Source organism: Drosophila navojoa, chromosome 2, assembly GCF_054131105.1.
Source record: "Drosophila navojoa isolate 15081-1374.11 chromosome 2, UAZ_NAV_1.0, whole genome shotgun sequence".
Taxonomy (NCBI): domain Eukaryota; kingdom Metazoa; phylum Arthropoda; class Insecta; order Diptera; family Drosophilidae; genus Drosophila; species Drosophila navojoa.
The window spans coordinates 639,639-664,514 of NC_142890.1; the positions used below are offsets into that span (position 1 = coordinate 639,639).

At 44.2% G+C, this 24,876-nt stretch overlaps 9 protein-coding genes across 11 annotated transcripts; 4 read left to right on the forward strand and 5 right to left on the reverse strand.

Annotated features, from left to right (window-relative positions):
• Positions 1–197: 197 nt before the first annotated feature.
• Positions 198–1,278, forward strand: Nph (Nucleophosmin). The gene is made up of 4 exons (XM_018112167.3): positions 198–362; positions 505–650; positions 770–937; positions 996–1,278. Exons 1-4 carry the CDS (start codon positions 341–343, stop codon positions 1,128–1,130), a joined length of 471 nt encoding a protein of 156 aa, XP_017967656.1. The 5' UTR covers positions 198–340; the 3' UTR covers positions 1,131–1,278.
• Positions 246–5,022, reverse strand: Tace (ADAM 17-like protease Tace). Its single transcript, XM_018112149.3, has 10 exons — positions 4,857–5,022; positions 4,552–4,791; positions 4,066–4,484; positions 3,797–3,991; positions 3,524–3,662; positions 2,757–2,992; positions 2,128–2,691; positions 1,890–1,995; positions 1,660–1,822; positions 246–1,593 (listed from the first exon to the last, which is right to left on the reverse strand). Exons 1-10 carry the CDS (start codon positions 4,933–4,935, stop codon positions 1,551–1,553), a joined length of 2,184 nt encoding a protein of 727 aa, XP_017967638.1. The 5' UTR covers positions 4,936–5,022; the 3' UTR covers positions 246–1,550.
• Positions 5,023–5,081: 59 nt separating this feature from the next.
• On the reverse strand, positions 5,082–5,613 carry LOC149092033 (uncharacterized). Its single transcript, XM_089256203.1, has 2 exons — positions 5,295–5,613; positions 5,082–5,237 (listed from the first exon to the last, which is right to left on the reverse strand). Exons 1-2 carry the CDS (start codon positions 5,603–5,605, stop codon positions 5,102–5,104), a joined length of 447 nt encoding a protein of 148 aa, XP_089112329.1. The 5' UTR covers positions 5,606–5,613; the 3' UTR covers positions 5,082–5,101.
• Positions 5,614–5,694: 81 nt separating this feature from the next.
• Positions 5,695–8,014, reverse strand: LOC108659304 (uncharacterized). Its single transcript, XM_018112162.3, has 2 exons — positions 7,730–8,014; positions 5,695–7,628 (listed from the first exon to the last, which is right to left on the reverse strand). Exon 2 carries the CDS (start codon positions 7,382–7,384, stop codon positions 6,029–6,031), a length of 1,356 nt encoding a protein of 451 aa, XP_017967651.1. The 5' UTR covers positions 7,385–7,628; positions 7,730–8,014; the 3' UTR covers positions 5,695–6,028.
• A 208-nt stretch (positions 8,015–8,222) lies between these two features.
• LOC108659308 (coiled-coil domain-containing protein 12) lies at positions 8,223–8,928 on the forward strand. The gene is made up of 2 exons (XM_018112166.3): positions 8,223–8,462; positions 8,521–8,928. Exons 1-2 carry the CDS (start codon positions 8,326–8,328, stop codon positions 8,870–8,872), a joined length of 489 nt encoding a protein of 162 aa, XP_017967655.1. The 5' UTR covers positions 8,223–8,325; the 3' UTR covers positions 8,873–8,928.
• On the reverse strand, positions 8,866–10,591 carry Sas-6 (Spindle assembly abnormal 6). The gene is made up of 4 exons (XM_018112159.3): positions 10,415–10,591; positions 9,499–10,344; positions 9,112–9,445; positions 8,866–9,049 (listed from the first exon to the last, which is right to left on the reverse strand). Exons 1-4 carry the CDS (start codon positions 10,589–10,591, stop codon positions 8,979–8,981), a joined length of 1,428 nt encoding a protein of 475 aa, XP_017967648.1. The 3' UTR covers positions 8,866–8,978.
• A 65-nt stretch (positions 10,592–10,656) lies between these two features.
• On the forward strand, positions 10,657–12,483 carry LOC108659307 (uncharacterized). Its single transcript, XM_018112165.3, has 5 exons — positions 10,657–10,784; positions 10,858–11,173; positions 11,224–11,731; positions 11,791–12,021; positions 12,087–12,483. Exons 1-5 carry the CDS (start codon positions 10,779–10,781, stop codon positions 12,124–12,126), a joined length of 1,101 nt encoding a protein of 366 aa, XP_017967654.2. The 5' UTR covers positions 10,657–10,778; the 3' UTR covers positions 12,127–12,483.
• A 108-nt stretch (positions 12,484–12,591) lies between these two features.
• Positions 12,592–15,476, forward strand: Acph-1 (Acid phosphatase 1). 2 transcript variants are annotated; one of them, XR_016196173.1, is made up of 7 exons: positions 12,592–12,731; positions 12,803–12,994; positions 13,053–13,151; positions 13,211–13,450; positions 13,516–13,965; positions 14,089–14,804; positions 14,933–15,476. XR_016196173.1 is itself a non-coding variant. In XM_018112164.3 (7 exons), exons 2-7 carry the CDS (start codon positions 12,863–12,865, stop codon positions 15,040–15,042), a joined length of 1,290 nt encoding a protein of 429 aa, XP_017967653.1. In that variant the 5' UTR covers positions 12,592–12,731; positions 12,803–12,862; the 3' UTR covers positions 15,043–15,476. The 2 variants fall into 2 exon arrangements, 1 of the variants encoding a protein (XP_017967653.1); XM_018112164.3 differs by having other exon boundaries at positions 14,089–14,347.
• A 719-nt stretch (positions 15,477–16,195) lies between these two features.
• LOC108659296 (uncharacterized) lies at positions 16,196–24,632 on the reverse strand. Of its 2 annotated transcripts, none has more exons than XM_018112148.3 (7): positions 23,958–24,632; positions 21,035–21,170; positions 20,665–20,824; positions 20,208–20,571; positions 19,852–20,141; positions 19,630–19,776; positions 16,196–19,564 (listed from the first exon to the last, which is right to left on the reverse strand). In XM_018112148.3, the coding sequence occupies exons 2-7, from the start codon at positions 21,163–21,165 to the stop codon at positions 16,445–16,447; spliced, it is 4,212 nt and encodes a 1,403-aa protein (XP_017967637.1). In that variant the 5' UTR covers positions 21,166–21,170; positions 23,958–24,632; the 3' UTR covers positions 16,196–16,444. The 2 variants fall into 2 exon arrangements, with proteins under 2 accessions (XP_017967637.1, XP_017967636.1); XM_018112147.3 differs by having other exon boundaries at positions 23,929–24,632.
• Between the last annotated feature and the right edge of the window lie 244 nt (positions 24,633–24,876).

Consider the following 24,876-nt stretch of genomic DNA (forward strand, 5'->3'; position numbering starts at 1 on the left):
CTATTGGTATTAACGGCAAGATTCAGTCGTAGCACTGTCTGGTCAGTGGTCGTAGTTATTTCTTTATTGCTTTTTTATTCAATGAAAGGATATCTTATACCTTATACCTTATTATATGATAAAACTGAATAAATTTGTATGTTTAAAATATTCAGTAAATAGTTCGAATAAACAAGGATTATCGGCGGCTGATTATATCGGTATCATCGATGAATGCCAGGCATCATTCCAGCCGCGTTTGACTCTTTAGCTATCGCCATTGCACGGGGCACGTGTGAAAAGTAGAGTTTTCGTAAACTTTTTAATTGGACTGTACAAGAACGTGTCTACGAGTATACAAATGGAGTCCGAGTCTTTTTACGGTAATGAATATAAAATATTTGTTTAAGTCTACCAGCGGTGAGGGGCTGAATGCAATAGTTGGCTTACACAGCACTACCGGCAGACTAAATACATATAAGCATATGTATATGTACGTATATTTAACGGCTATTATTCTTTTAGGTGTTACCCTCAGTGAAAAGGAGCCAATTGCACAATTCGATGTGCCAGAAATTCCAGAGGAGTATATTGTGCACTCACACAAGCTGATCATCAAACAGATATCCCTGGGACCTGAGGCGAAGTCCGGCGAATTCAACGTCGTTCAGGTATGGAAAAACACTGACCAACACTTTGATAGAGCTTTGTCTGGTCAAAAGGGGGCTGAGCGGCTGTGAGAGGTAGTGCTCTAATATCGTATAACACAAAATTACTCGCACATTTACAGGCGGAAACGAACGTGAACGACGACGGCGAAAAGAAGACAGTCAAAATTCCCATCGCCGTTCTGAAGGTTGGAGAAACTCGCAGCTTGCGACCAAATGTTGAATTCCCCAATGGATCCGTCACATTTAAGCTTGTCCAGGGCACGGGGCCGGTCTATGTGTGCGGCAAGGTAAACGTGTAAATGTAATTGTAATTTTCCAAAAAGTAAATTATATCTCTTCCTTAAGGCGGAAATGAACTTGGGTGAATATGACGATGGTCAAATGTACGAGGAGTATTCGGATGATGAAGATGACAGCGAGCTGGAGGCTGAGGACGATTGCTCTCCACAGACAAATGGCAAGAGCAATAAAAAGAAGTAATACACAGTAACAAGAAATTAAGCTAATATACAAACTATATAAAAGGAAAGAAAAAACAATCATAATTAATAACAGAATGCAGCAAAACTGAAAGAAACATATTTTTGGTAAAGTATGAATAAACAAAAACAATCCAAAACACATCGAACTGAATTCATGTTTCATTAATTGTATTGTACAGTCTATATATATTATAATATGCATTTTTTGCATAGCTAAATTCAAGATTGTAATGATTTGTTATCGGGAAACCTTAGGACATGAAATATTTGCATATGACATTTTTGTATTGGTCTATATTATTGGGAATTTTATTCATATTCTTTAAATGTTATACTTAATTTATATAAATAATTGTGGCAGTTTTGAGAAGAATGCTCACGGAAGATAAAACAATTGTCCGCCACCATATATTTTATGTTAATTACAAGCGCGTGCTACTGAGATTTTCTGTCGCGGTACGCTGCAAATGCACAGAGAATCGTTTAATTATATATAGTTGGCATATAGAATATATAGATCAGCTCACCGTATATGTATGATACGACGCCTTTCGTCGCTGGGATGAATGAGATCTAATTTGTGGCTCCATTCGATTTGTTTCATTTCGTGACGCAGCTTCTTACGGTCAAAATATGAAATGGCGCAGCTAACGGGTATCCAGAAGACAGCCGTAACCATGACAACAGCCACTGCAAGAAAGTCGTAAATATACATATATATATACCTATTTATAAGGCTATCGTAACATTTACTTACTGACAATGTTGTCTTTGAGGAAACGCAACGTTTTGGCTACGTTTATCTCCTCAATAATGTCCCAAAACCGTTCAACTACATCTTGAATGGTCTTTTCGCAAACACCCTGAAAAAAGATATATAGGTTCATTGATGAGGAAAGTGCAGACTCGGCTCTAGTTTCAGTAACTCAGAAGCTATATTCATTCGACAATTGCAAAAGAGTCGAAGCAATCATAGCCCTAATTTATATCTGTACCTTATTGCAAAAGCCAGTTATGCAGGGCGTGCCATCGGGCAGGACGTCGGGTGGCTCAACTGGGAAGCAGGTTTCATTGATGCTCATGCGACAGCAGCGCTTGCATGCGTCGACGATGATGTCGCACATACAGCTCTGCAGGCCTTGCGTCTCGCAATAGGGCACACACTTGCCATTGCGGCACTGGCCGCGTTCTTGGCAAATGGTGCCATCGGCCATGGCTGGAGATTTGGGGCATTCGGCGTGGGAGCCGGTGCAGCGTGCCTCCTGCTCACAGGTGGCGTATTGAGCTTCGCGGCATTTCATGGCCGCTGGCATAAATTGGCAATTCTGACAGCAGGGCGAGTTCTTGTCGCTGCACATGGCGCCCTGATTGCGACGCAGCTTGCAGTTCTTGTCGCAGCACGAGTCGTTATCCTCGGTGCCCAGCAATCCGGCGTCGCACTGCTCATCGCCCTCGACGCGTAAATTGCCACAGAATGATTCCTCCGGCTCAGAGAAACAGCGCCCAGACTTCGCCTGCAGAACTTTGCGTATGGAACGCAGCGAACAGGGTGAAAATTTCTACAAACATATACCATTATTATATATATATATTAATGCTTCATATATAAATTCTATGCACTTGCCTTGTTATTCACGTCGTAGCCGCTCACAGAGTAGGTGTACATTAAAAAACTTCCACCCTGGGAGGCACTGGGCGAGCACTCGGGTATATCGGGATCATGCTCCGATCCCCAATTGTGTCCAAACTCATGAGCAGTTACCAGATCAGCCTCACGCGTTATCACGCGCTGGCCGTAGTGATTGCGAGAGCTACTGAGACCCGAGTTCAGATAGAGTGTATAACCATTCTTGAAGTATTCTTGGAATAGTTCAGAAAATTACATTAATTAGTATATATTAAAGATAACCGGATAAGCTAAAGTAAATCATGCCAAATTATATCAAACGAAGAACACTCTAGTCGGGCTCCCCGACTATCAGCTACCCGGGACCCTGCGCAGAGCACATTTCAAAGATATTATATTATTATTTGTCAAATTATGCAGTGAGTTATCGGAAAATAATATTTATAACGCTCTGTATAGATCATAGCTAATTATACTGATAGGGATGGCTGGAGATAACTGCAATACATCTAAGTTGGATGCGAAAAATCGAGTCTGGTCAGATGAGATTTAAGAGCAAACAAACTGGACAGGATTAATATCAAGCCGCTCTATTTAACCATCGATATCGATATCTAAAATATGCTCTGCAAGGATTTTCTGAATTAAAAAGAAAGAGAATAAGAAACTCAACAAGAATAGAATAAAATAAAGCGGTCTAAGCGAAATGATAATGATAAAAACATTATTTTGCGTATATATATAGATCGGATGGGGTTTGCAACCTGGTGTGCAGATACCACCCACAGAATTGCGGCGTGGTGAACCGACGTATGCCAAGCCTAAAATGCCGCCTTCGAATTTGAGATCAGTAAATAGATGAGCTAAACAAAAGTCTTTATGGCTGTATTCCCGTGAGAAGACCTACATAAAGCACCATCGAAATGTTAGGTAAGCAAGAGATGAGAGAGAGTTAGCAGTAGAACAATATATACAAGTTTTAGCTATACAAACAAGTTAAGGATTAATCGAATGGACGGATTGCAGATCACACTTACTTCCAGCAAGTTGCGTACATCCCATTTCTCACGTATCATATTGTAGTGAGCTTCGCCGCCTCGAAGGCGCGTTGGCTCGGAGTGCACGACGATTTTCTTGATCACAAACCCCATTCCCTTGAAACCCTCCTGGTCGGAGCGATCCTGCCATACAGTATCATTGTAGATTTTGTGTACCCGATCGATAAGGCTTATCTGAAAGCAACAAGCAAGATAATTAATTGATATTCGAAATGAATAGGAGCAGGGGAAAGGCGAATTCCACTAACTAGGTAATTGATAGTTGTCTTTGTATTGCCGCCGCCCATCTCTTGAAAGAAACGATAGTCTGCCACCAGCAGCAATGGACACCTCGTCTTGGTGGGCGTGTACTCGTATTGATCGGATTGGCGTTTCTCGCGAGCGTGCACCTCATTGTCCTTGGCCTCAAGCTCGAGACCCTCTTTGATATAGCCACAGGTTTTGGGCACCTGGTCACCCGGTTCAGCATGATTGAGTTTAACATCGGAAGATTTGTAGGCGACCATCGTATGCTTTTTGGCTGTGGGCAAGTGGCGCCAGGAAGGCTCTATGTGGTAGGTTTCTTGGGGCAGTTCTATGGACATGGTCAGGGTACCATCCTCAATATGCGCGCGCACCGACGACTCCAACTCGCCAAACACGCGACCCGTATAAAAGCTGTCATGATCTGAAATTGAAATCACATTATTTGCACAATTGTGTGACACTCAAAAGCTGCATAATTGCTAGCTTACCCAAGTGTACAACGGTCTCGTTGCCATCGGCATCCACGGCATAGGCACGAAAGTTGCTGTGCAGCACTTCGCGATGTGGATGTAAAATCACGCGGAAGTTTTTCCCAAGTGTTTTAAACTCCAGCTCTTTGATAGTATTATATGGATTGCTGCTCTGTTTAGCCCCCCTCTTGATAATCCGATGAACAATGTCATCTTTGTGGAAAACTTCGTAGTGGCGTAGTGTCCGTTTCAGGGCAACTGTGGACGGAACAATTCGTTATTTGAATGAAAAAGAATACAGTTATCCTCAATGCGATACTTGCCACTGTTTTCGACCAAAAGGCATGCGAATATTACACAAAATATGATTGAAGCACAACAATTAATGCATTTTGTAAACATTTTTCGTCTCAATTGATCGAGCAGTGTTGCCAAACACTCATAGCTTTAATGTGTCAGGGTTGCACATCTGCCGATGACTCCAGTCTGTATCTGTTCGATTACTATTTATAGTGACAGCAATGGCGCGATAGCTTATTGGCGCTTACCTGCAATATTTTGAATTTGACTACTTGGAATGTTTAGATTTGATTGATTTGGAGCCGCCGGTCGCGCGTGGATCGACTAAAACGGGTATGGGCGCCAATTTGAAGTCCACGCCATAAAATTTACCATTAAGAGATTTTCGTCTTGGCTTGGGCTGACTAATAAATATATAATTAATTATGAGTCTCTTTATTTAAGGAAATAAAAATAACTACTTGTTTATATTTGCACTATACAATGTCACATTGACAAAGTGCTCGGGAACGTTGTCCAGAAATTGTCTGTAACGGCAACGCATATACTTATTTTTGCGCACAGAAAGAACTGGCTTCAAATGATCCAGGTGGCATTTGAACATGGGCAACACAACCCAGTCGTTATCAGGAACATTGAGAAAATCACGCGGACTAAGAGACTTCTCAACATCTTTTTCCTTATCCTTTGGCTTAAATTCCTCTGCAATTTTCTCAATATCAAATCGGGCTGGGAAATTTGTAAACGGTTCGCAGATTGGATTTGTAATCATTTTGACCAAAATTTATAGAAAAATAATATGCGTTTCTCAAATGTGAATCTTCGCCTACTTAGTGTAAATTTAGTTGATCAGTGTATGTATATATTAGAATTCTACTAACTGTTATATTTGGCTTTTTTGATCAAATTTTTGTATTGTGAATTCAAGTCAAATTTACAGGTTACAACATAGATTTACAATTGTATTTACTGGGGTTGGAAACTTAATTTAAATTGTTGCTAAAACGTTGATAATATTTCCATATGCTATTTAACTGAATTCCTGCAACTCGGCCATATTCACATCAAATATGGCCGCCATATTCGTATTAAATATGGCTGTCAATTGTATTTCCGCAACTTCGCCTCGAATATGGCCGTATGTATCGTTCAGCTCCAACTGGCGTCATATTTTCATCAAATATGGGTGATACTTTTATTTTTGCAACTCTGCCATATTCGCCTCGAATATGGCTGTATTTATTTTGTGCTTGAGTGCGATTAAGACCTGCCTGTCGGTAATGGCACGCATCTCATTGGCCACGTATTCGCCGTACGTGGCGAATTCGTCCCGTTGCAGCGAACTAGCCCCAGCCAACTGCGGCTGAGGTATTGGAGAACTGGCTGGCTTTGGTGGTGACAGCGAAGTGGCATTCACTATGGCATTGACGCGAGGCAGGCGCAGTGTGCCACTCGTTAGCCCGGAGCTGGAGGTTGCGGTCAACACATTGCTACCATTGCCATTGCCATTGCCGTTGGCATTCTGCGAGGCTGTCTGCAGCGTGGATGCAGATAGAATTGTGGTGCTGTGCGTGCCATTTGGATCGAAATAGAGCCGCTTAGGCGGCGGCGGATGCAGTTGATGTTGCGTCTGCTGCTCCTCAAAATATCCATTCTCCTGGTTGGACGTGTCGCGGCGCTGTATTTTGATGATACGCGTTGGCATCACATGCAACGAGGAGCTAGGACCTCCGCCACCAGCGTTGGGCGTCGACGATGTCGACTGGTAGTGGAGCTCGCCACTTTCGTTGGCCTGAAAGCTGACCGATTCCACAGCATTTGCTGAGTGATGTAACTCCATCATGGACTGTTGATGGTGGTGTGGATGTGGATGCGGATGTGCATGGGGTAGGGAATGGGTGTGGGCATGGGTGTGCTGTTGCTGCTGGTGTGTGTGTGTCTCGACTGCCTCGCTCTCATCTTCGTTGATGTGCACATACGTGCCACTGAGCTCTTTGTTTAGCTTGGGTTTGGTATCCACATCCTCCTCCACACCGGGCTCCTCGTCCTCAGTATCTTCTATATCTTTGGTCGTCTCCTCAATCAGCTTCTCCAGCTCTTGCGCTCGACTGCTCGCGTGCGATTTGCGCGGCGGGACTATATACTCGTCGTTCATATTGTTGGCTTCCGTAGTGCCAGTTCCGGCGTTTACGTCGCCCAATATATATTTTTGTACTGTTGCGTCGTCTTTGTCTTTGGAACGGCCTTTGGTGGAGCGACACGCAAACGGGGAGCTAAGAAAGACGAGATTCTTAAAGCCAAACCACTTTGAATTGTACGGCTCCTTGCGTTTCATGCGATTTATTTCGCGATGATATTGTGTGCGGAGTGTATGGAACTTTTTCTCCAACTCTGGTATGGGTATATTACCACCGAGAACTTCGCTAACTTCGTTTAGTAGACGCTGTTTGACATCCTTCTTGCGATACTCGTCGCATGTCATGTCCCACAGTCCGCGTCGCTGTCGGTACTCGCTGATCAGCAGCAATGTCTTCTCTCTGGTCCACTCCATTTTTAGATACAGCTATAGCTGACTGAAGAGCCGGGCCACTGGCAATGGGCAGCGGGCAACGGGCAGCGCGCAACGAGCAGCCGGTGAGGCGACGTCTGTATAAACGATGTCACAGTCACAGAACAATGAGTTCTACGAGGCGCTCTATATGTATATGTATCTCTCTCTCTCTGTGTGTGTGTGCGTGTATGTGTGGATGCCGCTGCAGTTAGTTGTTGATCGCGGCGACGGTGGCTGCAGCTCCCTTTAATCGGAAACGAAATTGAAATTAGCACACGCCTCGATGTGTCATTTGTTAAGTACATAAAAATAGTTTTTAATAGCCACTGAAGTGTTTTTATTTACCTGCACCAACGGGCGCTCGCTAGCAGCAGCAACAGCAGCAAATTTTGTATTACTCCAATGATTGGTCTGCCACAGCAGCTGCTACATTATTATATATCGCAGTTTGTAAATTTTGATTGATTAATAGTTAGCTCATTGGCAATAGTAAAAGATCTGCAGATTGGTAAAACCAAATACAAACTGCGATTGTTTTTATTTATTTTTCAAGTAAAAAGTTTGTGTTGTTTTTATTCGCCCCTCACACTTGTGCCTGGAAAACGGGAACTGCCAACTTGCAATGTTTCTGTATCTAATTGAGTATTCGCAAGCATATCGTTAATGTATATCGGCTGGAAATTAAATACATTTTTGTTCGTGAATAAAGAATCTGACTATCGAATATATATGCTCACTGTTTTATGACTGCAAGGAAATTATATTATTTGTTTTTAATTTTCGATATTACAAATAAAAATTTTATAGATATATCAAAGAAATACAAAGTTACTGTTCTCTATGTATTTCACTATCGATAGTCAATAATAATCGTTGTATCGAAGCAAATCAAGAAACATTGAAGGAGAGACCCCTTTTATTGGTTTAATTCTATTTGAGCGATGGCTAACGATGATGAAAACAATTTGGGCAAGCTGGCAGAGGAATCTTTGAAACGTAAGGAGCGATTACAAAAACTGCGTGAACAAGCTCTATCCAAGACTGCGGACACTAAAGGCGGTAGTGAAAAATTGCCAAAGTAAGATTGGTACGAGTTCTGTTTGTTTACATGTGAGTAAAATGTTTTGGTATTTCAGGCCAGTGTTTCGCAGCTATAAGCCACATAATGAAACCACAGAGGGAGAAGTACTGCCACAAGAACCTACCGGGGACATAGAAACTGCCATCCAGTCACAGCTTAATCTGCTGCAGCAGCCAATGGTTATCGACGAAATAGACATCACGAACCTGGCTCCACGCAAGCCGGATTGGGATCTAAAGCGGGACGTGAGCAAAAAGCTGGAACGACTAGAACGGCGAACACAGAAAGCCATTGCCGAACTTATACGCGAAAGACTGAAAATGAACCAGTTCGAGGACATCAGCCAGGCCGTAAATGTGGCAACGGCGCAAGTGCAAGCGGAAAAAAATACTGATGAAGATTATTGAGCCCACAAACGATCGACATAAATATTGTTTAATTAAAGCACGGTTTAAAATAATTATCTAACAATCATCATATTTATACAATACTTAACTAACTAAATATTAGTGCCTATTTCCGATTAGCTCTGCGACTGGAGTTTTCTTTACCACCGGCTAAACGTGCCTTAAGCGTGAGTATTTCTGCAAGACATATGATATATGCTTATAACAGTATATACATATTTGTATTTAGATCAACTTACGGGTCGTGTACTTATCCTCAAGGCCCTTCGCAAAATGTCGCATGGATTCCAGCTGTTGTGGAATTTCTTCGCGCAGCTGCTGTATGGTTAAGCGCGCCTGCTGCAACTCCTCTTCCTGCATGCTCAACAGTTTTTCCTTCTCCTTTATTGCCTTCTCCTGCTGCAGCGCCACCTCGGTGCGCCATGTGATTGTCTTCTTCTGGGTGAGCAGCTCTTGCGATTGCTTGAGGATGATTTGATTCGCTTTGGCTATTTCATCAGAAGCCATTTCCAGTGCTTGACGTTTTGTATGCAGAATCTTCTTCTCCGCCTCCAGCTCTGCAGCAATGTTGGCCTGCATGTGAAACATAATAAGTATAGAAATAAATTAGTGTAGATATTACTCACTTTCTCTTTTTTTCCCTTTTGTATATTCTCCTGTAGCTCGAGTGTATGCTGCTTTAAGTCTTCAATTTTGTACTCCAACTTTCGCTCTTGTTTCTTCGCTGCTGTTAATTCGGTATGGAGTTTTTCCTGCTGTTCCTTCAACGTGCTAATCCGCGATTTGCAGCAGGAGAGCTCTTCGTTTAAGCTCTGATTTCGCTTCTCGCCTTGCTCGTGCATGGCCTTTAGTTCTGCCTTCTCTAACGTGATTCGTTCCAATTGAGCCTGCAGTCCAGCAATTGAGCGTCGGTTGCGTTCCAACTCATTGCTCCGCTGTTCGTTCAGCTTTTCCAGTGAGAGTTGCATTTCTTTCAGTTCCGCGGAATGCTTTTCAGTAAGCTGGCGTGTATTCTCGGCCAGTGTCTCACGCAATTTGGCATTATCGGAATTTAACTGATCTATGTGCGCATTCTGAGCATTTAATTCCATTTGAAGCTGCTGCGTGCTCTGCTCCACCAAAAAGAGCTTCTTGTGCGTTGCGTCTAGCGCCGCATTAATATAAAAGAGCACAGTGTTCAGTGGAGCAGAACGGCAGGGCAAACACAAATGAACCAAATTCTTGAAGGAACGTATTTCCACGAACTGGAGAAGATAGTCGTGAGTTTGTTGATCGGCGATAGCTTCCCTGGAGGATAGGCACAGCTCTAGTTTGCCGGCCTGACAGTCTTTAAGCATACGCACAACATTTTCCATAAAGCCTGCGAATGTAACATTTAGCGACTGATCCTGTTTCAACTCCTGAAAGGATGCGCTGTCCACAGTGGTGATATACATGCGCCGCTGGTCGCATTTCTCGGCCAACCGCAATTGCTGCAAGTGCACGTCCATTAATATAGTGCATATTTACAATTAAAGCTCGTTTGCTACAAGAGTGGCTTACGATTAGCTCCTTGAAGTCGACTTTTTCGGCGTACAGTAAACAAGCTTTTTTGGCGCGCATTAAGTCCCTGTCGGCAGTGAAAGTAACCAGCATTTCCACGGTGGGCATTATATGCACCACATTCTTTTTGTTGTCCATGTTATCAAAATATGTTTCTTCATTACTGGGCGCCCACATTCTTAAAAACAAAAAATTAGTAAACAAACAAAACTGTACTCGATTAACTGCTATCGATATTTCGACATCGACTGACTTTGTTTTCATCGCATCACCATTAATCGCTTTAATCGGCCACACGATATAAAAAATAAAAGTGTAAGTAGAGTGCACGCGAAAAAAAGCACGAAGATAAGTGGCATCCTATATGTCTGTAAGTACCATCGATACAGTCTCAGTAACAAGTTGACCAATATAATGTGGATTTATCTGTCAACTCTGTGCAGACCGCGAAAGTCTTTGTGGGCAGCTTGCCGCCTGGCTGCAAGCCCGAGGAGCTGCGACATTTGTTCACAAATTATGGCGTGGTAGTCGAGTGTGATATTATGAACCGATGCGGATTCGTACACTTGGAGACCATTGAAATGGCCGAGGCAGCCATCGCGGCTCTTAATGGCGTTGAATTCAAGGGACAGCCCATAGTCGTCGAGCCGGGCAGACCCAAAGACCGACGTGGTGGTGGTGGAGGTGGAGGTGTAGGTGGTGTCGGGGGTGGTAGTGGTGGAGCAGGTGGCGGTACCGGCAATCGTAGACCGATGCCAGGTAAGGAGACTCATATATTTAAGCACTCTGATTAATCGATTTATTTCCAGGACGCGGGGGCAATACCTTCAGTCGTGGGAGCCACTCGAGTGGCAATAGTTTTCGATCAGCCGGAGGTAATCGGTCATCTAGCACAAATGGCAGCCAATTCGGACCCGTGCGAAACGAAGGAAACTTTAGGCAGCCGCGCAGTACGCCTTACAGTAAGGGCTTGCCACAGCATAACCAAAACTTCGATGGCCCAACGCAGCCATTCAAAAACAAATTCAGCCAAGGCATGACTCCCAATGATTACTATGGTAATAGTTCGATTGGAGCTGGAGCTGGTGGAAGTCAGAGGAGTGGGGGATCAAGTCATAATATCGGCCAAGATCGTCGTGGTTTTGCACTGCCCGCTGTCGATCATCATCATCATCAACAGCAGCAGCAGTCACATCATCATCAAGTCCCTTTTGCTGCGAAGCAAAGTCGCTTTGGCAACAGTCCAATGGTGCCCAGTGGAAGTGCAGATGCTGGCGGCATGTATCAGCGCAATCGTAACAATTCTGTCATGAGCAGGTAGGTGTCATGGTGCCTGAAGAGTGCTGTAAGTAAACTAATTTCTGTCATTATTGCAGTGGCAGCCATCAAGGCGGTGGTCGTGGTGGGTTCAATGCCAGTCGGGGCGGCTTTGGCGGTCGTGGTAGTGGCTTCAGTGGCCGCCGCGGTGGTGCCAGCAGTGGCAACATGTCTCAAAATTTTAACAAACACGGACCAGCTAACAACAATCACAATAGTCACAATCGCAATGCTGCAAATGCATATCATTCAGATTTTCCGCCCTTGGGTGTGCCAGGAAATCGAAATCGGTATGCAAAGACTTGTCCTGAATATCGATAAATACGCCACGATAAAACGTTAATTTCTTACACAGTTTCAACGGCCCAAATATGAGCGGCAACCGAAGATTCTGAAGTTAAGTCATCCTCTTGCATATAACTTTTAAACATGGACCTTATATAATCTAAGTGAATGCTAACATAATAGCCGAATTTTGTTTTCCAATAATTGCGCTCGTGCAACATCTTAAGTTAAGACGTAAAGTGTGAAAACAGTTTTTATTTTTTAATTTAAAAACAACGCGTTACCCATAAGACCAAACAATCAATCAGTATATTTGTTAATTGTAATGATTAAGTGTGCAAAACAATGTTTGATTATTTTAACACTGTGCAAATAGTGTGACATGTTCTTCCCAAATGGCCGATGACTTACGATATTATCAATGCAAGTATCAAACTATTAAAAACAGTTTTCAATAAACCAATAAATATAGTTTATCATTAAAAATTTGAATATGGACGAGAGCTTGCTTTCATTTGAAATTCGAAGCTACCGGAAAAATACTAGATTATACGCTTTGTAATATTTTGGTCATACTGTCATAAGTAATCGATAGCACTTTAAATTAATCGTTCGTATCATCGAGAATCGAGCAACAATGGCATTTGCTTAAAAACATTCGCGTTCGCATTTGCATTTAGTTGAATGTCTGATAAAGATCACGTTTGTGTATGAAGTAAGTTGTTCGACTGATAAGACAGAAAAACAAGTATTATTTATCTAACTATTTATAATTTGCTTACACAGAGCTTCAGCACAGCCAAATACACCTACTCAGACCCATACACACACAAACAAACAGTGTTGATGATGTTCACGAACGATTCGTGTTATTGTCTGAAGGCTTTTGTCTTTTTGTTAATTTCCATATGTTGTTTGGAGGTCGACAGTGCAGATGTACAAAGCAGCTTACCTGGACAGCTGAAGTTTGCACACGTGGTAAGTCGTGGCGTGTGTCGTGTGCCATATGTTTCAACTAAAATGTGACCCAATGCAGATTTACAGACATGGCGACCGAATGCCTGTTGACCCGTATCCTACAGATCCTTGGAATGATAGGAAATACTGGCCCACGGGCTGGGGACAGTTGACTAATGTGAGTAGTTAATCGCGCTGTGATTCATATACTGAAAGCTGTTTTGTTTGTCCTGATAGCGCGGCAAGTTCCAGCATTATCAGCTAGGCAAATGGCTGAGGAGTAGGTACAGCTCATTGTTGGACACGAAGTTCGACAATGAACAGATTTTTGTGCAGTCCACTGATGTGGATCGAACACTAATGAGTGCGGAGTCCAATTTGGCTGGCCTATACGAGCCCGTTGGCGACGATGTGTGGAATGCGCAAATCAAGTGGCAACCGATTCCGGTGCATACAATACCCGAGAAGGAGGATGCGGTATGGTTAAGGCACTATTACTATAATTTCAAATGTCCTTAATATATTCAATTATGCCCATACAGATTTTAGCTGCCAAGGCGCCCTGTCCCGCTTTTGACTACTATTTGGAAACGTTTAAGAACTCCGATCAGTTCCAATCTCTGTTTGCGCGGTACAAGAAACTCTTCAACTACTTGTCAAGTAATAGTGGCCGAGTTGTCGACTCATTTATAGGCGCACAATATCTTAACAACACGTTGTTCATCGAGACACTGTACAACAAAACTTTGCCAGTGTGGGCGAAAAAGGTTTATGGCAGTTCTGAGCTAACTTACGCCTCCAACTTTGCATTCTCGATCAATACGTATACGCGACAGCTGGCGCGCCTGAAGGCCGGACCTCTGCTTAAAGATGTACTTAATCGCTTGGAGACCAAGCATAAGAAGCAGTTGAGACCGGATCGGAATGTGTTTATTTATAGTGCACACGACACGACAGTTGCCAGCTTGTTGAATACTCTGAAACTTTTCCAGGTAAGCGAATATATAACGGTATTGATATATGATGTACAGTTTCCAGCAGTGATGACTAGCGTGCTCTTATTATCAATTTCTCTGTCACACTTATTTTTACTAATACTCGCCGTTTCAATACAGCTACACAGTCCACCTTACACAGCGTGCATACTATTTGAGTTGCGCGTGGATGATAACGATGCCCCATTCGTATCGGTTTTCTATAAGAACACAACGGCAGAACCGCTGCCTATGGATATACCCGGATGCGGAGTATCCTGTCCGTTGTCGAAAATGTTCCAGTTATACGATGATGTCTTGCCCGATAATTGGGCGCAAGAATGCAAGCGATCGACACTGACAATGACGTACGAGGAGGCTAATCTGGGTGCAGCAACAGGCAAGTTATCTGAAGAAAGACATTCTGCATTTCCTAACACATTTAACATATATTTAAGTAATATTAATACTAATACATAACAATAGAGAATAACCAAACTATTCTTTTGTTATCACTTGTTGTGTCGCTCCTAGTTCTTTACTTCATTAATTTCACATTTTTTTTTCTTTTTATGGAATTGGAATGATATTTTTTAATTTTCAGGTATTTGGTTTTCCTACTATGCTTATGCCACATTTTTATAATTCTCTTTTACGTATTTAGTAATTTGGTATAAATTCTTCTATTTAAGTTTTAATTCCCATTTTTCATTTAATTTTCCTGTATTTTTACTCGCTTGCCTAATATATTTCATTTCTGTTCTTCATTTAATCATTGCCATTATATATTTTAGTTCCCAGTATTTGCTTATTTCCCCAGTATCGTTACTTCAGCTTATGCTATATCTCGGTAACAGGTACTGTATTTCCCGTTATTTTTGGAAAAATGCTTAATTATTCCAAATTTATTTGAGTTTCCGGTGATTGGTTTAATCATTTTTAACATTTAATCTGTAATAATGATTATATTTGTACATTTATACAGGCATTCTTATAGGAATTATAGCCATCCTGCTCCTCGCCAGCTATGGACTGATGGTATATTATCGCCGCAGAGACTACAAGATGCACAATTCCTACGCCCAAATGGCGTAGATTAAACCTACGAAAAAAGGCTTCGATAAAGAAATTAAAATCAAGAAGGGCTCTGAGATAGGCATAAAAACAAGTTGAGCACTTCAGATTTAAACTCACTAATGAATATACATATAAAGCTCTCGTATATTTTAACTGTAGGCAAACGATATTTACGGTAATTGAAATTGTAATTTGTTAAATCATTTAGTATATAAGCTCATATGATCTTGTTTCTTTTTGTTAAACGATGGAAAACAAAGACTGTGAATAGTTACCCTGAAGTTTCTTACACATTTACATGTGAACTTAATATATATATATATATATATATATATATATGAATGTATTTGCATTTACGAGTATAGTCATTTTTTGAAATCTTGTTGTACCAAATATATATTGCGGACTAATAAAACGGGCTCAAAAATAAAGTAAAATGTTAAATAACAAAATCGTTTACCGCTCGATATGGAATAAATCAAAGGGCAGAGATGATAAAGCAAACTGGAATAATAGCAGGTGAAATGTAAAGCTATAGGCAAAATCAAACGCTTTGAGCAAATAGACGTGCAAAAATGAAAATGGGAATGTGAGCTTGGCAAATCCTGTACTAAATTGACATGTATGTATGTGTGTTTGTGTGTGTGATTCGTTTCTAACTTATGATTTGATACTCTACACTCAAATAAGGCAACGACGAGGAGATCCAATTATTGCTCGCTCTCCTCTCAGTGGGGCAGAAGTGCATTCGCAGTTACACACACACACACGTGCGTCTGAGAGAGTAGTGAGCGTAAGCAAAGCAAAATAGAATAGCTTTCAAGGACAGCTGGCATTTCACTCTTTCACACTCAACTCGTGGCTGCAGAGGGATACCGTGAGAGAGAAAAGAATGTGAGTACGTCCCACAGGACGTAAGTGTATGTGTAGGAGTAGAAGAACAACTGGCATCTCGCTCTTTCGCACACATCGCATGGCTCTCAGATGCCGTTGCTCGCGGAGAGCACAAGAGAGTAAAGACAGTGAGTAAATATCAAGTAAATATGGCAACTCTAAATATCCCACTAATGTAAGTGTGTGTGTGTGTATGTACATATGTGCTGCATGGAAAGAGTAGAAGTAGAAGACTTCTCAGATTTGCATATAAATAGTGAATATTATATTTGTAATTTAATTTAATAGATATCTATAGTGAGGACTCTCAGTTATTTATTATCTATAATTTGTTTATTTCGCTTATGCAACGATTTTTTGGACTTAATTAGGTAAAGATACGGATACGTTTAGAGAATGAACTATAGTCTATATACAAGATACATAAGCTGACGACGAATAGAATAGACGATTGTGTAGAACCTGTGTTGGCCACGCCCTGCAGCTGGCTGACTGGGAGCCTGGCTTGGAGTGTACCTGGCCACGTCTATCTGTAGGCCTTGTCGTCCGAGTAGATTATGTAGGGCTGATGCTGATGCTGATGATGCGTCAAGCTCTCGGCCCCATCGGCGCTGGCAGCACCACCGCCAGCACCCGCACCGCTGAAGTACGACATGCGCGACATGGTGGAGTAGGCGGCCGCAGCCGCTGCCTGCTGCACTGCCAGCTGCTGCTGCGCCTGCTGCTGCTGCTGCCGCTGGCTGAGATTCTGCGACGACTGGTGGATGGAGGCCGCCTTGTGCGGCAGCGTGGCATAGTTGGCCTGGTAAGGCGGCACGGCATAGAGCGCTGCACCCGCTCCGTTCTTGTAGCTATAGGCGGCATTGTGGGCGCCCAGCTGCTGCTGCTGCATGGCCGGCAGGCCCATCATGGCGGCGCTCTGCTGGTACTCGGCGTTGCTCATGCGCAGCCTGATGATGCAGATGATGATGATGAGGATGGCAATGAAGGCGACGACGCCGCCGACAATGCCAATGATGAGGGTGTCATCGTTGCTGATGATCGGCGCTTGGGCCTTCATTAGCGGCGCCTTGGTCTTGATCTTCATGATGGTGGGCTGCGTGGGCTCCATGCTCCAGATGATGAGTGGCTCCTCCGTGTGGGCGCTGCTGCTGGTGCGCGTCACCAGCTGGCTGGAGGCGGAGCTCTTGTGCAGCTGCGGCATTGAGGGGCGCGCCGACGTGGAGGTCATGCGCCGCGGATCGCAGGTGAGCTCGTCGTCGCCCACTTCGGTGAGCTTGCGGCCGGCCAGGTAGCTCGGCTGGCGGCACAGCAGCTCCGACATGCTCGAGCTGGGCAGCCAGCGGCGCAGAGCACGTGCGTCGCAATTGCAGTTGATGGGATTGCTGTCCAGACCCTGCAGCTGCAGGCTGGCTCGACGGTCGTCCAGGGCATTCAGGAACTGCGGCACCAGCGAGGCAATCTTCGAGCCCTCCACGTTGAGGGTCAGGTGCGAGGAGCGCGGCACCGGGAACAGCAGAGCTGGAGGCAGGGCAGTCAGCGAGGTGTTCTGCAGCTTGATGGTCAAGTCGCTGCTCTTCAGCCCGGCCAGAGTGCCAGATGAGATGGACTTCAGTCGCTCGCCGCGGATGCCAATGGAGCTGAGTCTCGGGTGCTTCAGTGGCTGTATTTGCTCGCTGCCTATGGTCGCATCCTTGACCTCAATGTCGAGCATTTCCAGGCCAGGCAACAGCTCCATGATGCCCTGCACATCCAGGTAGCCCAGCACGGGCAGCTCGTAGGCTTCCAAGTTGGCCAAGTTGCCCAAAGGCTTGAAGGCGTTCTTCTCGATGCGAGTGCAGAGCGGCAGGTGGTTGAGCTTCAGGGTGCGCAGCATCTCCAGGTGGGCAAAGTTTGACTGGGAGATGAGGTCGAAGCTGTTGTTGGACACGTCCAGCTCCTGCAGCACCTGCAGCTGTGGCCACGCCAGCGAGATGTCGTTGAGGGACTCGAGCCTATTGCTGGACAGATCCAGAGTCTCCAGCAGGGTGACCCTCTGGAAGACCTCCGCCTTGATGTTGCGCAACTTGTTGTTCGAGAGATTCAGATACTGCAGGAAGGGCGTCTCCAGCAGCTGCAGCTCCTCGATGCCTGTGCCGGCCAGATTCAGCTCCCGCACGGTTTTCGGTTCGTGGAGCACATTGTGCACCGCCTGCATGGTGAGCGGATTGTAGGAGAGATCGATGCGCTTGATGTTCACCATGATGCTGTCGTCCCTGGGCAGCTCCCTTATGCGGTTGTGGCTCAGATCCACCGAGGAGACGAAGAAGTGGCGCAGCTGCAAGGCCTTGAGTGGAGCGTACTCAAACCGATTCCTGGCCAGATTTATGTTCTCCAGCATGTGCAGCTTGGTGTGCTCAAACACATTGTCCGACAGCTCGGCCAGCAGGTTCTGCTCCAGATTCAGCTGCTCCAGCCGCACCAGACCCTCAAAGGTGCGCTCACCAATGCGATCGAGGCTGTTGTGCGACAGGTCGAGGATTTGCAGCTGGGTGGAGTTGTGGAAGGCCATCTCGCTGACCATGTCCAGTTGGTTGTGCGCCAGGAGCAGCACGCGCAGACGTGGCAAGCGCGCAAAGTCGAGCTCCTCAACCGTCTTCAAATGATTGTGCGACAGATCAATGTACTCCAAGTACTGCAGCGAGCCAATCAGCTCGGCCGGGAAGAAGGAGAACTTGTTGTGGGCCGCCTTGATCTCGCGCAGGCGAGGATGTATGCGGAACGAGGAGGGGAACAGATAGCTGAGCTGATTATGTGAGATGTCCAACTCCTCCATGCCCGTTCCCGTGTTGAAGAACTCGCCCTTGAAGGCCGACAATTGGTTGCCGTGCAAGTCCAAGCGCTTCAGCTGCATCACATTGACGAAGGCGCCAGCGCGGATCGAGTTGATCTGGTTGTTGGACAGGTCAATGGAGCTGATGTTCCATAGGTTCACGAAGCTGCCGTCCTGCAGCTCCTGCAGCTGGTTGCCAGCCAAGTGAATATGCTTCAGGTCCTGCAGCCCACCCAGCAGATCTCCGCTGAACTGCCGAATGCTGCAGCGGCTAAGATCGATGATCTGCAGCCGGGCCAGAGGCCGGAAGAGCGCCGGCATCAAGGGCATCAAATGATTTCCACTCAGGTTCAACGATTGCAAGTTCTCCAAGTCCTCAAAGATGTTCAGACTCAGCTCCGTTAGGCTATTGCTGCTCAGGTCCAGGCTGCGCAGCTCGGGCAGCGTCAGCGGATTGTTGCCCAGGCCACTGAGCTTATTCTGGCCCAGCTTCAGCTGCATCAGCGTGCCCTCCAGGCCCGCAAAGGTGTCCGCATTGATCATGACCAGCGAATTGCCCGACAGATCCAGAGTGTGCAGACTGCTAAACATCTGGAAGCTGCCAGGCGGCAGCTCCCGGATAACGTTCCGGGATAGCGACAAGGTGGTTATGTCGCTCGCCTGGACAGAGCCGAGAATCTCCGACGACAGCGCTGCCACGCGGTTGAAGTCCATTTGCAGCGAGGTCAGCTGGGGCAGACGACCCAAAGCGCTGCCTGGCACCAACAGAATGTTATTGTCCCGGATGATCAACGTTTGCAGACTCTCCAGACCCTCCAAGGCGTCGTCCTCAATCTGCAACGAAGGAGATTACATTGGTCTCCTCTCCCTCTCTTTCTTACTATATAATGTATACGCACCGTTCGCAGCGAATTGAGACTGAGATCCAGATACTTGAGTGAGGTCTGATCCCGGAACGTGCCAGGCGGAATGCTGGTTATGCTATTGCGACTCAGGTCTAGGCTCTCCAGAGACTTGACTACTTGCATGTGTGTGTAATCCAGTTGCTAGGGCAGAGAGAAAATAAAGAGTGTCATCAACTGGGCAATACTCTGTCACACAATTTCATATCCGCAACTCACCTGCAGCATGTTGGAGGATAGATTCAAGGCCTTCAGCCCCGGAATGGCAGCCAGGGCCACCGTGGGATATTGAGCAAAGAAGTTCTCCGACAGATCGAGCTTCTGCAGAGTGTGCAGCTGCTCGAAGACGTCGCTGTTCAGATGGGCTAGGCGATTGCCAGCCAGCTTGATTTCCCTGACCTTGCGCAGTCCGTGGAAGGCCTGGCTGTCGATGCTGCGCAAGATGTTGTAGCGCAGATCGATGATCTCCAACTGAGCCTGAGCCGTGAAGGAGTCCCTGTAGAGATTGGCTGGGAAAGGCAAAGCATTTCAGACTTGAGTCAACTGAAGCTGCTCAATATGAGGAAGACGCTTACCTATGTGATTCTGGCGCAAGGACAGATGCTTGAGAGCGCTGGGTCCGTTGAGCGAGTTGACTGGCACCGCGGTCAAGCTGTTGCGGTCCACGAAGAGCTCCTTGAGGTCCATGCAGCCCTTGAGCACGCCCTCCTCGATCAGTTTGATCTTGTTGCCCGAGAGGTCGAGCAGGCGCAGATTCTTCAGGGCGTGCAGCTCAGCCGTCGAGAAAATGGGATTGAGATTGTCCCCCAGCAGGTTGTTGGCCAGGCGCAGCTCGTTCAGCGAGTCCTTCAACCCGTCGAATGCCTTCTCTGGAATGCGGCGTATCAGATTGTTGGACATGTCCAGTTCCTCAATGGGCAGCTTCAGCTGACCAAATGTCTGCAGCAGACAGAGAGGGAGAGAGAGAGGAGAGAAATACCAAGACCGGTTCAATGGACTCGCTCAGGTGAGTAAACAGCAAGATCTACGCACCTGTGCGGGCATCGTCTGCTGTCCGCTGTGACGTTGCGTATACGCCACGATGGGCGCCCCATATGGCAGCTGCGGCGCGTCGCTGTGGAACACAACTCGATCGCAGTCCATGGCCACGGCGCCAAGTTGGCCAGTTGCCGCAAAAGGCACCACATTACACCTGTAATTGTCGTCAATCGCAATCAATCGCCGTGATTGAGCACAATCGAATCAGCGTCAGCATCACAAATTGCTGGCATTAAAATAATACGCGACAAGCGGATATCCGCTTTGTCCATTCATCCACCTATTTATCTGTCTCTTTAGCTGTCTGTCTGTCTGTCCACATGTTTGTGTCTGTTTTTGTTTTTTTTTTTTTTTTGTTACTCACCTGCATGGCAAGCGCAATGCGGGACTGAGCTCCGGACATGGCCGCCAGGCCTCGCTGCGTTGGGTCAAGCAGCAGAGCAAACCGAACAAAAACGTCAACAGCATTTTCCCCCTTTCCATTTTCATTTTCATTTTCGCTGAAATTATAAATTTTTCATTTATTTAGCTAACAAAATGGAAAATGCATTTCTACCTGTCTATAATTACACAATACTTGTTTATTTTTAGATTTTTTGTTTTGTTTTTCAATTAATTAAATCTATTTTTAGTTTATTTTTTATAAATTAAGAAATTCGTATAAAAGTTATTCTTGTAAATAGTATTATTACTATAAATATTAAGGCTTTAAGCTCCTAACCTTTTTAGTGAAACTTTCAAGGCTGTTCAGCTTGTCATACTAGCTCAAAGAAGTGATGAGAGTATATTAGCTCTCAATACTTTTTTGAGCAAGCATATAAATTCCATTTCAATTCTTAGCTCGGCCTGCTTTAGCGTCACAATTGGGTATAAAGACGAGCGCTGTCACTTTTCAGATACTTCAGTTAGGTACATATATTCCGCAAGTATAAAATTCTATAAGACTCTAGAATATAATAATCGCTTCGTTCTGCTTTCTCTGTCTTCAGAATAAGTATCTAGATTATATAGTGAAAAGTCGACTTTAAGCTCACAAAGCAAATATACTCCTACTAATATATATATACTATATACTACTAATATATTTATATATACATATTTATATTTAGAGTATGCGTATGTCTATTCATGGATAAGTGTCTAATTTCTGTTTTTTCACTGCTCTTGCATTCACTTAGATTGATCAGACTTATGATAAAAGCTAGAATACTCTCATTACAATTGTTTAGGAACTATAAAACCTTATATATGTATATATACGTATATGTTTTTTAGTATATAGTAATAGTAGTATTGTATTGCTCTTCTACCTATTTCTATATAATCGAGTATTTGTTATAACCAATATTCTCTCCTCCCATTTATGAAACGAGTTTAATCTGCGCTTAGCCCCTAGAAATTATATATATAATGTATATAATGAATTCTTAGCTCCACTTTGTCTATATCTAACTGAATATTGCATTCATGGAATTAGATAATCCGTAAGTTAACAAAAGCCAATATACTTTCTATGCATGCACATTTCGGGCGAGTAGAAAAATGCGCTAATTATGTTTGACTTTTGATTCGATACTTATTCACTGTCGTAGTCGTAGAGTCACAGTCAAAGCAATCGAAACAACAACAGCTGCCACGCTGTATTTGGTCATTTCGTCTTTTATCTTCGGACTTGGGACAGAACACTTAATTTGAATATCGTTGGAGACTTTTGGTTGTTGTTGCTGTCGTCGAAAACCACATATTTGTGTGCTTTGCCTTAGCAAAGTCAAGTTTCTTGTTCTCTGGCTGCTTGTCGCTCTCGCCAGGTTCTCCCCTATAATCAATAAAGCTAACAGCACGGCAAATGCCTCGGCAACCTACACACTGACTGTCAAGAATGTGGCAGTACGATGCCAGGCGGTAAGTGGATATACGGAATAGATCTACTAATCAATTTGACTAATACAAAATACAAAATACAAATGCGCGTGCCATTGAATCAAGATTGACAAAAAATGAATTTAGTTAGATATGCATAAGACTAAAGTATTGATTGTCTATGATCGTTACTATTTGGATCTTGATTTGATTTGATTTTCGATCTTTGGATTCATTGTGAAATAACTTTTCGAGTTTCTTTTCTGTCAAATATTAGGGCCTGGTCAAAAATACATTTAAATTAATTAAAAGATGTTATCTAGAAATGTTTCTATTTTATTATTCCTAGCGAATGCTAATTCTGCATCTTGAATTGCCATGACTTGGCCAAAACTAAACCAATCTGAATGCCCGCGTTTGTTTTTAGTACAGCTAATACCTCTATTTTGATTTAGCATTGAAGTTTGAACAGAAGTAACCATTATTTGTATCTGTTTTGCTTGTTTTTTTTTCCCCCTGTATGCTAGCCTGCGCTGTTCTGTTCGACTCTGATTACTGTTATTTCCTCTTTTTTTTAGAACACACAGCCAGCCAGCTAAGGTGCTCATATAGACATGCAGCCTTACATACATACATACATGTGACTATATCACTTCTATATTTGTAGGAATGTACGTATGTATGCAGCATATTCTTGATTATTTCTCTCGAGGCGTTTCTTTTACCGTTGGATTGCGCATCGACACCAAAAAAAATCAAACAAACGTTAAGCGTGAACATCTATGCAGGTGTGTGTGTGTGTGTGTGTGTGTTTCGCTATTTGCTCTACGGTCCATAGTCATGCAAAACGTTATTTGGTCAGTTGTCCAAATTGTGGGCCACAGATCTTTCGTAAATATGTTGTTTATATACGTTTGTGTGTGTGTCTACTTGAGCATATGTTAATTTTTTTTATTGGCGATAAAACGTCGGCGCAGGTTGCATTTCAATAAATTTCCCAACATCTTTAGCGCAATGTGTGCGCATGGGTGTGTGTGTGTGTGTGTATGTTTTTATTTGCCCCTTTTACTCATTGAAATGCATAATGGGAATTGATTCGATACCAAAAGCGGCTCCAAGACGCGACTCGAGCTGGCAGAGCGACAGCTTCAAGGTCTCGTTTAGCTATACGGTCCGGTCTCTGCTCCGACTGTGTCCACTTCTTGTTTTTACACACACACGCACACACACACTTGCATACACATACAGGTACATGGCGATTAAAAACAGAAACTTTTTGATGGGAAATATGTTAATCACAAAAACTGCGGTTTACCCAAAAAGAAAAAAACCAACAATAATTTTTTGTATGTTGTGTTTTGTAACCTGTTTCTTTTCTGATTTATATTTTTGGCTTACTTTTTTCGGTTTGGGAAATTGCACCTCACCTCACTTTGGTAGTGTGTTGTTGTTGCTGCTTGGGAAATTTGTCGAGTTGATTCTTTTGTTTCGTGGTTGTTGTCGTTGCCGTTTATTTTTTTCGCCGATTGCACCAAGCACCGTAATAAGCGGGCTAGTTTTGTAGTCGTTGTATTAGCGCGGCTTGTTTACATTTGTTTTTGTTTCATTTATACACACACAAAAAGACAAAAAGAAAGCGCAAAACGACAAAGAATATTTTTCCCAGGGAAAAGCGCACACACAGTGGCTACAAAAATATTATGTATCTCTCTTTCTCTGTGTGCGTGTGTGAGTGTGTGTGTGTGCAAGTGCGGGAAAAATGCAGACAAACAAGTAAACTTTGCCAACTGTGGGGGAAACGGGAACAACAGAGCGCGAGCTACTACCGCTGCCTCTGCCGCTGCTGCTGCTGCTGCTGGGGTAATAATTAAGCTGCGCACTGGTGCTGCACAACAACAAGTACACTACAATAACAACAACTACAAGTAAAGACTGCGTATGCGTAGCGGCCGCGAGCTCGGCTACGGCTTCGGTTTCGACTTCGGCTTTGACGTTCTCGCCTTCGTCTTCGTTTCTTTTCGTTTTAAGCGGCGGTCGCGTCTCTCCGTTTTGTGCACTGAACGTCTTGTGCTCTACTTGAGCGTCGCGGAGCAACTGGTGGTGGCTGGCCCAGGCTTGGCACGGCTGCTGGCTGCTGGCTGCTGGCTACTCCAAAACAGGTTTCTTACACTCCACTGGTACTAAAAAGCAGTGTACTAAAAATGCCCATGATGACCAAAGATCTCTGGTTCTCGCGTTCGCTCTCGCTCTCTTTCTTCTTCTCGCTCTCTATATTGCTCTGCGTGCAGCTTCGTGAATGATTTTTGGGCTGGGTAAAAGTTTTCGCCTCGTCGTTCTTTGGCATGC